This window comes from Coregonus lavaretus, assembly GCF_964263955.1.
Source record: "Coregonus lavaretus genome assembly, chromosome: 1".
Taxonomy (NCBI): Eukaryota; Metazoa; Chordata; class Actinopteri; order Salmoniformes; family Salmonidae; genus Coregonus; species Coregonus lavaretus.
The window spans coordinates 34,113,084-34,127,601 of record NC_139988.1 but is presented as its reverse complement, the minus strand read 5'-3'; the positions used below and the strand labels follow the sequence as shown (position 1 = coordinate 34,127,601).

The 14,518-nt window shown below is 44.4% G+C and overlaps 1 protein-coding gene across 3 annotated transcripts in view; it reads right to left on the bottom strand.

Annotated features, from left to right (window-relative positions):
* Positions 1 to 14,518, bottom strand: part of LOC311134961 (zinc transporter 6-like) — a 77,495-nt gene that overhangs the window by 48,794 nt on the left and 14,183 nt on the right. The window contains exon 1 of one of the 3 annotated variants that reach the window (XM_084168743.1): positions 11,996 to 12,134. The exons of the other annotated variants lie outside the window; for them this stretch is intronic. Within the exon in view, the coding sequence (XP_084024869.1) occupies positions 11,996 to 12,119 (124 nt within the window). The 5' untranslated portion in view covers positions 12,120 to 12,134. Of the gene's footprint in view, positions 1 to 11,995; positions 12,135 to 14,518 lie in introns of those variants that run through there. 3 annotated transcript variants of the gene reach the window in all.

Genomic DNA, 14,518 nt, shown 5'->3' with positions numbered 1-14,518 from the left:
AAGCGGCTGCTGGTCTGGGCCACATGGGGGGGAAGTGAGACCAGGGAAACACACACTCAGGGCTGCCTGCTACATAGGGTTGAGAGCTGAGAGCGTGCGCACACACACACACACACACACTAGGGATGTGACAAATGTGATTTTTCTTAATGTTTAAACTGCCCTTTTTTTATCATTTAAATGATAAGAAAAAAATCATGAAATGATGTGAATTCTAGGCCCCCCACTATCCGGTCTGGAGCGTGAAGTCACAAGCCCTGGTCTGCCATAGAAAGCCTATGTAAATTACGATCACTAGAACGGCCAAGCAAAAATAAAAAAATTTGGCCCCCAAAATGTGTTTATTATGATCAAATCGAGATATTTAATTAAATAGTGATCCATTCTGTAGTCACACATGACAACGTGCTGACACAAACCAATCACAGGCCGGCAGGCTATGAGGAGGCTTAAGCCCTCATGCCATAGACATTAAGGTTGACTCGCTCAGGCAGGATGAAAACGACTACGTCGACCATGATCCTTTGCTAGTTACGGCCACTTTCACCATGATCCTTAGTGATTTCGTAGTACCATTTAGCCCCATTCAGCAATATGGCGCGCTTCAAATTCAAATACTTCTGGCTCATGCGCCATCAGGAGTTTTCCACAGGAATACGTGGATGATGTCAGCGTTTTCACTCTCACTTTTAATGTCGATGGTGAATTCACAATGCAGATATGGTCCTGCGTGTGACAGCTAGGGGGCAATGTAGTTCAATATACCGCAGTGATGGCAACCAGACGGCACTCACCTTAATGCTGTCCCCAACCCACTTAGCAACGATGGTAGTTGATGGCGTTTTTAGGTTCTCTGCTGTGTGCCTCTCCTCCATGTTCTCAGTGGTCAGTACATGGGACTTCCTGTCGCACTTCTCATCAATGTGATGGCTCGTTGCAGCGATATATGACAGCGTGTTCATAGATGTCCAACAATCTGTTGTTAACGCCACGTATGGTGTTTAAGAGCTCGGACTTTGTACTTGCAGAGCAATCATTGTACAATTTCTCCATCCGGGCCACATGGTTTTTCGACATGGCATCTTGTAGTCTGGTTCTAGATATGCCATCATGGCATTGAAGCTGACATCCTCTACCATTGAAAATGGCTGAATATCAAATGTAATCATTTCTGTAATCAGCGCTGTGATTTTCTCACTCCATCCCTTATCACACTTTCGTGTGAAGAGCCTGTCTAATGTCTGTTGTTGGGGGCCTGAGCTGCTGCCAGCAACGGTTTGGGGCTCACGGTGCCTCCCTTCCAGATGGTTAAGCATTGCACCTGTACTGCCACCATAGCTCAATTGCAAAGTTTGCATTTCACCACCTTCTTATTTAACTTCTCAAAAGTATTGTCATACAAGCTGCTGTCACTTCCCTATCTCACTCTGCCATTTTTCCAACTGTTAATGACAATGACGTGCGGAACGCTTTACAGTGGGGAAAAAAAGTATTTAGTCAGCCACCAATTGTGCAAGTTCTCCCACTTAAAAAGATGAGAGAGGCCTGTAATATTCATCATAGGTACACGTCAACTATGACAGACAAATTGAGAAGAAAAAAATTCCAGAAAATCACATTGTAGGATTTTTTATGAATTTATTTGCAAATTATGGTGGAAAATAAGTATTTGGTCACCTACAAACAAGCAAGATTTCTGGCTCTCACAGACCTGTAACTTCTTCTTTAAGAGGCTCCTCTGTCCTCCACTCGTTACCTGTATTAATGGCACCTGTTTGAACTTGTTATCAGTATAAAAGACACCTGTCCACAACCTCAAACAGTCACACTCCAAACTCCACTATGGCCAAGACCAAAGAGCTGTTAATAACTTTAAGCATCAGTTGTCAGAGCACCTTACCGATCACTGCACCTGTACACAGCCCATCCGAAATTAGCCCACCCAACTACCTCATCCCTATATTGTTATTTATTTTGCTCTTTTGCACCCCAGTATCTCTATATGCACATAATCTCTTGCACATCTAGCATTCCAGTGTTAATACTATTGTAATTATTCTGCACTATAGCCTATTTATTGCCTTACCTCCATAACTTGCTACATTTGCACACACTGTATATATATTTTCTGTTGTATTTCTGACTTTATGTTTGTTTTTTTTACCCCATATGTAACTCTGTGTTGTTTTTATTGCACTACTTTGCTTTATCTTGGCCAGGTCGCAGTTGTAAATGAGAACCTGTTCTCAACTGGCTTACCTGGTTAAATAAAGGTGAAATAAAAAAATAAAAATAAAATAAAAATTAAAAAAAATTAAAGGACACCAGAAACAAAATTGTAGACCTGCACCAGGCTGGGAAGACTGAATCTGCAATAGGTAAGCAGCTTGGTTTGAAGAAATCAACCGTGGGAGCAATTATTAGGAAATGGAAGACATACAAGACGACTGATAATCTCCCTCGATCTGGGGCTCCACGCAAGATCTCACCCCGTGGGGTCAAAATGATCACAAGAACAGTGAGCAAAAATCCCAGAACCACACGGGGGGACCTAGTGAATGACCTGCAGAGAGCTGGGACCAAAGTAACAAAGCCTACCATCAGTAACACACTACGCCGCCAGGGACTCAAATCCTGCAGTGCCAGACGTGTCCCCCTGCTTAAGCCAGTACATGTCCAGGCCCGTCTGAAGTTTGCTAGAGTGCATTTGGATGATCCAGAAGAGGATTGGGAGAATGTCATATGGTCAGATGAAACCAAAATAGAACTTTTTGGTAAAAACTCAACTCGTCGTGTTTGGAGGACAAAGAATGCTGAGTTGCATCCAAAGAACACAATACCTACTGTGAAGCATGGGGGTGGAAACATCATGCTTTGGGGCTGTTTTTCTGCAAAGGGACCAGGACGACTGATCCGTGTAAAGGAAAGAATGAATGGGGCCATGTATCGTGAGATTTTGAGTGAAAACCTCCTTCCATCAGCAAGGGCATTGAAGATGAAACATGGCTGGGTCTTTCAGCATGACAATGATCCCAAACACACCGCCCGGGCAACGAAGGAGTGGCTTCGTAAGAAGCATTTCAAGGTCCTGGAGTGGCCTAGCCAGTCTCCAGATCTCAACCCCATAGAAAATCTTTGGAGGGAGTTGAAAGTCCGTGTTGCCCAGCGACATCCCCAAAACATCACTGCTCTGGAGGAGATCTGCATGGAGGAATGGGCCAAAATACCAGCAACAGTGTGTGAAAACCTTGTGAAGACTTACAGAAAACGTTTGACCTGTGTCATTGCCAACAAAGGGTATATAACAAAGTATTGAGAAACATTTGATATTGACCAAATACTTATTTTCCACCATAATTTGCAAATAAATTCATTAAAAATCCTACAATGTGATTTTCTAGATTTTTTTTCCTCATTTTGTCTGTCATAGTTGACGTGTACCTATGATGAAAATTACAGGCCTCTCTCAAATCAAATCAAATCAAATTTTATTGGTCACATGCGCCGAATACAACAGGTGCAGACATTACAGTGAAATGCTTACTTACAGCCCTTAACCAACAGTGCATTTATTTTAAACAAAAAAAGTACAAATAAAACAACAACAACAAAAAAAAGTGTTGAGAAAAAAAAGAGCAGAAGTAAAATAAAGTGACAGTAGGGAGGCTATATATACAGGGGGGTACCGTTGCAGAGTCAATGTGCGGGGGCACCGGCTAGTTGAGGTAGTTGAGGTAATATGTACATGTGGGTAGAGTTAAAGTGACTATGCATAAATACTTAACAGAGTAGCAGCAGCGTAAAAAGGATGGGGTGGGGGGGCAGTGCAAATAGTCTGGGTAGCCATGATTAGCTGTTCAGGAGTCTTATGGCTTGGGGGTAGAAGCTGTTGAGAAGTCTTTTGGACCTAGACTTGGCACTCCGGTACCGCTTGCCGTGCGGTAGCAGAGAGAACAGTCTATGACTAGGGTGGCTGGAGTCTTTGACAATTTTGAGGGCCTTCCTCTGACACCGCCTGGTATAGAGGTCCTGGATGGCAGGAAGCTTTGCCCCAGTGATGTACTGGGCCGTACGCACTACCCTCTGTAGTGCCTTGCGGTCGGAGGCCAAGCAGTTGCCATACCAGGCGGTGATGCAACCAGTCAGGATGCTCTCGATGATGCAGCTGTAGAATTTTTTGAGGATCTGAGGACCCATGCCAAATCTTTTTAGTCTCCTGAGGGGGAATAGGCTTTGTCGTGCCCTCTTCACGACTGTCTTGGTGTGTTTGGACCATGATAGTTCGTTGGTGATGTGGACACCAAGGAACTTGAAGCTCTCAACCTGTTCCACTACAGCCCCGTCGATGAGAATGGGGGCGTGCTCAGTCCTCTTTTTTTTCCTGTAGTCCACAATCATCTCCTTTGTCTTGGTCACGTTGAGGGAGAGGTTGTTGTCCTGGCACCACACGGCCAGATCTCTGACCTCCTCCCTATAGGCTGTCTCATCGTTGTCGGTGATCAGGCCTACCACTGTTGTGTCGTCGGCAAACTTAATGATGGTGTTGGAGTCATGCCTGGCCATGCAGTCATGGGTGAACAGAGAGTACAGGAGGGGACTGAGCACGCACCCCTGAGGGGCCCCCGTGTTGAGGATCAGTGTGGCAGATGTGTTGTTACCTACCCTTACCACCTGGGGGCGGCCCGTCAGGAAGTCCAGGATCCAGTTGCAGAGGGAGGTGTTTAGTCCCAGGATCCTTAGCTTAGTGATGAGCTTAGAGGGCACTATGGTGTTGAATGCTGAGCTGTAGTCAATGAATAGCATTCTCACGTAGGTGTTCCTCTTGTCCAGGTGGGAAAGGGCAGTGTGGAGTGCAATAGAGATTGCATCATCTGTGGATCTGTTGGGGCGGTATGCAAATTGGAGTGGGTCTAGGGTTTCTGGGATAATGCTGTTGATGTGAGCCATGACCAGCCTTTCAAAGCACTTCATGGCTACAGACGTCAGTGCTACGGGTCGGTAGTCATTTAGGCAGGTTATCTTAGAGTCCTTGGGCACGGGGACTATGGTGGTCTGCTTGAAACATGTTGGTATTACAGACTCAGTCAGGGACATGTTGAAAATGTCAGTGAAGACACTTGCCAGTTGGTCAGCACATGCTCGGAGTACACGTCCTGGTAATCCGTCTGGCCCTGCGGCCTTGTGAATGTTGACCTGCTTAAAAGTCTTACTCACATCGGCTACGGAGAGCGTGATCACATAGTCATCCGGAACAGCTGGTGCTCTCATGCATGCTTCAGTGTTGCTTGCCTCGAAGCAAGCATAGAAGTGGTTTAGCTCGTCTGGTAGGCTTGTGTCACTGGGCAGCTCGCGGCTGTGCTTCCCTTTGTAGTCTGTAATAGTTTTCAAGCCCTGCCACATCCGACGAGCGTCAGAGCCAGTGTAGTACGATTCAATCTTAGACCTGTATTGACTCTTTGCCTGTTTGATGGTTCGTCGGAGGTCATAGCGGGATTTCTTATAAGCGTCCGGGTTAGAGTCCCGTTCCTTGAAAGCGGCAGCTCTACCCTTTAGCTCAGTGCGGATGTTTCCTGTAATCCATGGCTTCTGGTTGGGGTATGTACGTACGGTCACTGTGGGGACGACATCATCGATGCACTTATTGATGAAGCCAGTGACTGATGTGGTGTACTCCTCAATGCTGTCTGAAGAATCCTGGAACATGTTCCAGTCTGTGCTAGCAAAACAGTCCTGTAGCTTAGCATCTGCGTCATCTGACCACTTTTTTATTAACCGAGTCACTGGTGCTTCCTGCTTTAGTTTTTGCTTATAAGCAGGAATCAGGAGGATAGAGTTATGGTCAGATTTGCCAAATGGGGGGCGAGGGAGAGCTTTGTATGCGTCTCTGTGTGTGGAGTAAAGGTGGTCTAGAGTTTTTTTCCCTCTGGTTGCACATTTAACATGCTGGTAGAAATTAGGTAGAACGGATTTAAGTTTCCCTGCATTAAAGTCCCCGGCCACTAGTAGCGCTGCATCTGGATGAGCATTTTCCTGTTGATTAATGGCCTTGTACAACTCATTCAGTGCAATCTTAATGCCAGCATTGGTTTGTGGTGGTAAATAGACAGCTATGAAAAATATAGATGAAAACTCTCTTGGTAAATAGTGTGGTCTACAGCTTATCATAAGATACTCTACCTCAGGCGAGCAAAACCTCGAGACTTCCTTAGTATTTGATTTTGTGCACCAGCTGTTGTTTACAAATATACACAGACCGCCACCCCTTGTCTTACCGGAGTCAGCCGTTCTGTCCTGCCGATGTAGCGTGTAGCCTGCTAGCTGAATGTTATCATTGTCGTCGTTCAGCCACGACTCGGTGAAACATAATATATTACAGTTTTTAATGTCCCGTTGGTAGGATAACCGTAATCTTAAGTCGTCCACTTTATTTTCAAAAGATTGAACGTTGGCTAATAGGATTGATGGGAGAGGCAGTTTACTCGCTCGCCGTCGGATCCTTACAAGGCACCCCGATCTCCGTCCACGATATCTCCGTCTCTTCCTCACGCGAATGACGGGGATTTGGGCCTTGTCGGGTGTCTGTATGATATCCTTCGCGGCCGCCTCGTTGAAGAAAAAATCTTCGTCCAATACGAGGTGAGTAATCGCTGTCCTGATATCCAGAAGCTCTTTTTGGTTATAAGAGACGATGGCAGAAACATTATGTTCAAAATAAATTACAAATAACGCGGAAAAACACACATAATAGTACAATTGGTTAGAGGGCTGTAAAACGGCAGCCATCTTCTCCGGCGCTGTTTTTTCTCATCTTTTTAAGTGGGAGAACTTGCACAATTGGTGGCTGACTAAATACTTTTTTTCCCCACTGTATATCTGTGGCAAATAACTTGAAAGACGCATATCACCTCCTAACGTTACAGCATTGTTGCGTTAGGTATTTGTAAAAATATACAGTTGAAGTCGGAAGTTTACATACGCCTAAGCCAAATACATTTAAACTCAGTTTTTCACAATTCCTGACATTTAATCCTAGTAAAAATTCCCTGTCTTAGGTCAGTTAGGATCACCACTTTATTTTAAGAATGTGAAATGTCAGAATAATAGTAGAGAGAACGATTTATTTCAGCTTTTATTTCTTTCATCACATTCCCAGTGGGTCAGACGTTTACATACACTCAATTAGTATTTGGTAGCATTGCCTTTAAATTGTTTAACTTGGGTCAAATGTTTCGGGTAGCCTTCCACAAGCTTCCCACAATAAGTTGGGTGAATTTTGGCCCATTCCTCCTGACAGAGCTGGTGTAACTGAGTCAGGTTTGTAGGCCTCCTTGCTCGCACACACTTTTTCAGTTCTGCCCACAAATGTTCTATAGGATAGAGGTCAGGGCTTTGTGATGGCCACTCCAATACCTTGACTTTGTTGTCCTTAAGCCATTTTGCCACAACTTTGGAAGTATGCTTGGGGTCATTGTCCATTTGGAAGACCCATTTGCGACCAAGCTTTAACTTCCTGACTGATGTCTTGAGATGTTGCTTCAATATATCCACATCATTTTCCTTCCTCATGATGCCATCTATTTTGTGAAGTGCACCAGTCCCTCCAGCAGCAAAGCACCCCCACAGCATGATGCTGCCACCCCCGTGCTTCACGGCTGGGATGGTGTTCTTCGGCTTGCAAGCTCAACCTTTTTCCTCCAAACATAACGATGGTCATTATGGCCAAACAGTTCTATTTTTGTTTCATCAGACCAGAGGACATTTCTCCAAAAAGTACGATCTTTGTCCCCATGTGCAGTTGCAAACCGTAGTCTGGCTTTTTTAATGGAGGTTTTGGAGCAGTGGCTTCTTCCTTGCGAAGTGGCCTTTCAGGTTGTCGATATAGGTCTCGTTTTACTGTGGATATAGATACTTTTGTACCGGTTTCCTCCAGCATCTTCACAAGATCCTTTGCTGTTGTTCTGGGATTGATTTGCACTTTTCGCACCAAAGTATGTTCAACTCTAGGAGACAGAACGTGTCTCCTTCCTGAGCGGTATGACGGCTGCGTGGTCCCATGGTGTTTATATTTGCGTACTATTGTTTGTACAGATGAACGTGGTACCTTCAGGCGTTTGGAAATTGCTCCCAAGGATGAACCAGACTTGTGGAGGTCTGCAAAAAAAATTCTGAGGTCTTGGCTGATTTCTTTTGATTTTTCCATGATGTCAAGCAAAGAGGCACTGAGTTTGAAGGTATGCCTTGAAATTCATCCACAGGTGCACCTCCAATTGACTCAAATTATGTCAATTAGCCTATCAGAAGCTTCTAAAGCCATGACATCATTTTCTGGAATTTTCCAAGCTGTTTAAAGGCACAGTCAACTTAGTGTATGTAAACTTCTGACCCACTGGAATTGTTATACAGTGAATTATAAGTGAAATAATCTGTCTGTAAACAATTGTTGGAAAAATTACTTGTGTCATGCCCAATGTAGATGTCCTAACCGACTTGCCAAAACTATAGCTTGTTAACAAGAAATGTGTGGAGTGGTTGTAAATCAAGTTTTAATGACTCCAACCTAAGTGTATGTAAACTTCCGACTTCAACTGTATACACACAAACACATATACAGTGGGGAAAAAATGTATTTAGTCAACCACCAATTGTGCAAGTTCTCCCACTTAAAAAGATGAGAGAGGCCTGTAATTTTCATCATAGGTGCACGTCAACTATGACAAACCAAATGAGAAAAAAAAATCCAGAAAATCACATTGTAGGATTTTTTATGAACTTATTTGCAAATTATGGTGGAAAATAAGTATTTGGTCAATAACAAAAGTTTCTCAATACATTGTTATATACCCTTTGTTGGCAATGACACAGGTCAAACGTTTTCTGTAAGTCTTCACAAGGTTTTCACACACTGTTGCTGGTATTTTGGCCAATTCCTCCATGCAGATCTCCTCTAGAGCAGTGATGTTTTGGGGCTGTCGCTGGGCAACACGGACTTTCAACTCCCTCCAAAGATTTTCTATGGGGTTGAGATCTGGAGACTGGTTAGGCCACTCCAGGACCTTGAAATGCTTCTTACGAAGCCACTCCTTCGTTGCCCGGGCGGTGTGTTTGGGATCATTGTCATGCTGAAAGACCCAGCCACGTTTCATCTTCAATGCCCTTGCTGATGGAAGGAGGTTTTCACTCAAAATCTCACGATACATGGCCCCATTCATTCTTTCCTTTACACGGATCAGTCGTCCTGGTCCCTTTGCAGAAAAACAGCCCCAAAGCATGATGTTTCCACCCCCATGCTTCACAGTAGGTATGGTGGGGCGGCAGGTAGCTTAGTGGTTAAGAGCGTTGTGCCAGTAACCGAAAGGTCGCTGGTTCTAATCCCCGAGCCGACTAGGTGAAAAATCTGCCGATGTGCCCTTGAGCAAGGCACTTAACCCTAATTGCTCCTGTAAGTCGCTCTGGATAAGAGCGTCTGCTAAATGACGTAAATGTAATGTAAATGTGTTCTTTGGATGCAACTCAGCATTCTTTGTCCTCCAAACACGACGAGTTGAGTTTTTACCAAAAAGTTATATTTTGGTTTCATCTGACCATATGACATTCTCCCAATCCTCTTCTGGATCATCCAAATGCACTCTAGCAAACATCAGATGGGCCTGGACATGTACTGGCTTAAGCAGGGGGACACGTCTGGCACTGCAGGATTTGAGTCCCTGACGGCGTAGTGTGTTGCTGATGGTAGGCTTTGTTACTTTGGTCCCAACTCTCTGCAGGTCATTCACTAGGTCCCCCCGTGTGGTTCTGGGATTTTTGCTCACCGTTCTTGTGATCATTTTGACCCCACGGGGTGAGATCTTGCGTGGAGCCCCAGATCGAGGGAGATTATCAGTGGTCTTGTATGTCTTCCATTTCCTAATAATTGCTCCCACAGTTGATTTCTTCAAACCAAGCTGCTTACCTATTGCAGATTCAGTCTTCCCAGCCTGGTGCAGGTCTACAATTTTGTTTCTGGTGTCCTTTGACAGCTCTTTGGTCTTGGCCATAGTGGAGTTTGGAGTGTGACTGTTTGAGGTTGTGGACAGGTGTCTTTTATACTGATAACAACTTCAAACAGGTGCCATTAATACAGGTAACGAGTGGAGGACAGAGGAGCCTCTTAAAGGAGAAGTTACAGGTCTGTGAGAGCCAGAAATCTTGCTTGTTTGTAGGTGACCAAATACTTATTTTCCACCATAATTTGCAAATAAATTCATATAAAATCCTACAATGTGATTTTCTGGATTATTTTTTCTCAATTTGTCTGTCATAGTTGATGTGTACCTATGATGAAAAGTACAGGCCTCTCTCGTATTTTTAAGTGGGAGAACTTGCACAATTGGTGGCTGACTAAATACTTTTTTTCCCCACTGTATCTATAAAACACAATTGTTGATGAGATAGAGTTGATCCATCAAACCTGACCCATCAGTAACCAAAACCTGAAGCTAGCAGCTCTCACTAAGAAACTTTCACCAGACCACTTAATAAATGGAGTAACTGTTTGAAAGAAAACCTGACATCAGAGATCAACATTTTAATTCACCATTCACTGGAAATAAAGTGAAGATGGTTACATGACTGATTTAGTAGGATAGTGTTCTGATAATGATCAAGGTATAGTGTTGTAACTACAGAATTGAATGAGATTGTATTTTTATGGTTGTAACCACAACTTTAAAGTTGCTTTCAGGTTCTATGTAAAGATTTCTCACTTGTTCACTCTTGAAGGTTGGGGTTTCACAGCCACAGTGCCTAAAGACATTTCTAGTTGTCATCAAGAACAAAAAATAACTACCTGCCCGTCAATTCTCACCTATTCCAAAGTTTGGTGTAATTGAGCACCCCATCCCACCCCCCACCCCCCTTTGTACAAGATGGCCCTACTGTTGTCAGAGTGACAGGCTACACTGAATCCTGATGGATGAGGCTAGTAGGATATAGCCCTCTGTGAATAGGAAGACATGGGTGAGCAGCACATTGTTTTTTTCCAATAATGAATAAACTTGTGTAACGCGAGGCTGCAGCTGGAGGCTGGAACTCTACACTTTAAGTAGGCTGTCAGAAATGAATAGGGGTACAAGGACAGGCCCCTGAGGAGCTCCACACCAGCTTGTAGTGATATCGTCCCCTGCCCTGGAGACAGGAGAGCGAACTCCCTGCTCCAACCCTGAGCTGAATACACTGTCTCTGGCCAGACTTGACTTGGATAAGCTCCTGTCGTCAGGGTGGATCTCAGTCTGTGCCTGTGGAATGTCTTAGGTGTCTTACTACGGTCTCCTCTTTATTTAACAGAAACAAAACCGGACGCTGCTATTAGATTAGCTAATTCGGACGGATGGTAGCTCTAAAGAGATTACGTAAGGTAATGAGGCAGATGAGGACGTACTCTAGCTGTACTGAACATACTGTCCACATCACCTAGTTCTAGCCTATTAGCTACATCTCTATGAATAAAGCTAACCCTATGGACCGATTACATCGTTTAGATCACGGTGTGCTTTACTTAGACAGATTCTAAGTAAAGCAGATGTGATCTACTTGATGTGGTCGTATGGGGAATAAAGTAAGTGAGTTTATGATAGGCAAAGCTGAGAAACGTTTGGAACAGACAGTGAATCTGAATGTAGGACTGTTCCCTTTACTCATAGCCCTGTGGGACTCAGTGGCTTCACCAGCTGTGCTCTAACGTGGAAGAACAGGAGGGGCCTGGGGACTAACCAACTCTCCCTTTACCGAAAAAACACACACACACACACACACACACACACACACACACACACACACACACACACACACACACTTACACACACAGCCGCACACATACACAAACAAACACACACTGATAAACAAACAAACTCATGGACAGTTGGACACACACATGCTGCATGAGCCTAGAGAGGACAAACTCAGTCTCAAGTGCCACACGCATTCTCTCTTTCCATCACTGTCAGTCACACGCTCTTACCCACAGTCAGACTTTTTTGGGGGAGGCATCTGCATAGAGTTTGCCACCATGCCAGTCTCCTGAGAGCCACACTGGGCCAGCAGCTCAGACCAGGGGGGTTATCCGACAGGGTAAACCCTTTCATTCAGCTCTCTCTTTCCCTGAGCAGGAGGAAGGATGGAGAGGGGGGATAAGGGAGGAGGAGGGGTGTTTATAAGCCTGCAGAACAGGCACTTGACCTCCTTTCGCTTGGCTTCCCCCAGCTGTAGAAATACAGTGTACGGCGGGAACACAGAGTGCCAGAGACTAGTGCTTCTGACAGGAGGCTGTCTGATATAAAGGAGCAGAGCAGAAAGACATCAGTTGCACCAACTAACACAAACCTAACCTATCACATGAAAACACACACACTGATCAACTAACTTCTGTGTGTGAGACTCTGTGTGAGACTCTGTGTGTGTGTCCGTCCATGTTCCATAACACCATCAACGCAGAAAAAGAAAGTCCTGAATTTCCAGAAATCACAACAGAGCATTAAACATGCTTAAAAGTAACCCTTTAAAAATCATCCAGTATAATCCCCCATATCAGTTTAGCAGAATAATTGACATGGTAAACAAACACAGTATAAGAAGGGCATAAACCTAGAGGATCATTGGCCTTGAAAACAATAACTCAATGCAGTCAGTTTGTGTTTGTCTGTAATGACCTACACAACCCACGTTCCCCAGCAAGTATTGATCCAGCTAAAAGAAGTGTTGACAAAAGAGGAATGCGCATATCAAATTAAAGTGTGGACATTTTTCAACAGCTTGAAACTTTATCTAGTCTACCGGTGCAAAATTTGATCTGGACCAGCTGACAACACCAAACAGTGTCCTGTAAACTCATCTGTTTTATTCTGAAAGGCTACAGAACAGCACACCACTTTAGGATAAGTTACGCACACACACACAATGCGCTTTGAGGAGGAGGTGAGCAGAGAGGACGCGAAGAATCAAGGAAATACAATTGAGATTCACCTCTGGAAACCTCCAAACACCACCGTTGAAGGCACCATTATCGGATACTTGCAGTGCGCTGCTCAGCGACACCCAAAATCACACAAATGCCTACTTTGCAGTCCTACAGACTGTCCCTACCTCTGACGCAGAGGAAATCATCATTACCACAGAGCAGGTGACAAAGGTTTTTAAACAGCTGAACCCAAGGAAGGCCTCTGGGCCAGATAATGTGAGCCCACTCCTCCTCAAGACCGCTGAGGAGCATGGCCCAGTCTGGCAACTCATCTTCCAGTTATCCCGCGACTCACACACACACACAATATCACAGGCCTGCAAAACATCTCACATCATCCCCATCCTGAAAAACCATACCCCAAATAGCACAATGAATACCGACCAGTGGCCCTGACCTCAGTGCTCGTCAAATCTCTGGAGAGAATAGTGGTTTGGAACCTAAAACTCTCTGCAGATAGGAATCTGGACCCCTACCAGTTTTCCTACAGAAACGGGCGCAGTACAGAGGATGCAGTGACCACCCTCACACCTGATCCGGAAACACCTTGGCCAACCAAAAACCTACACCAGAGCACTCTTTATAGATTTTTGCTCCGCCTTTAACACCATACAACCACACCTTCTACTAGCCAAAATGAAAGAACTGGACATTGACCCACATCTCATTCACTGGTATCACTAATTTCTTAGTGACAGAACTCAGTTGGTCAAGCTAAACAACACTCTCTCCACTCCTGTGGTCACCAACTGCGGGGCCCCATAAGGTTGTGAGAGCTCACCCGTCCTCTTCATTCTGTACAACAACGATTGCACAAGTCAAAACACCAAGCATTACATAATTAAGTTCTCAGACGACACCGTCCTGCTGGCCTTAATGGATGACAACAGCAACCTCCCACTGTACCTACAGTGTAAACAGCTTTGTGCAGTGGTGTGACGCAAACTCTCTGGTCCATAAAAACACAAGAGGTTATCTTTGACCCCAGGTCAGTGGCTGACCGGAACCAGGTCATCATTCACAGTGAACACATCCAGCAGGTCGACTCCTATAAATACCTGGGAGTACATGTTGACCATGACCTGAGATGGAGTGTTCATGTGGACTGCGTGTGTGCTAATATAATTCACCAATACATTTGTTGTTAGTCCCAAAAATATTGCTATCAGGTTGTAAATCACAGCTGGCCTGGTACATTGTTTGTTGCCTCCATTCGGGATGCACTGTTTCAGTTTCAATGACTCAATATTTTGGACAAAAACGGACGAATGTAACTAAGGCTTGGAATGTCAATAATATCAAACTAGCAAGGGCAATGATCACAAGTCAGTCATAACGTGGCTAATAGTCTAGCGTATTTATTTATGTAGTAAGCTAAAAACACGGAGCCTAACGTTAGCTAGATATTATTCTTCCTGAATTGGCGACAATTCAGTAAATTACAAGCGAATATCTTCTCACTACTTTTTATCACTATTAGGCTAGCTACTGACGGGATAATGTACATATATCAGCAAAAGTAGCCTC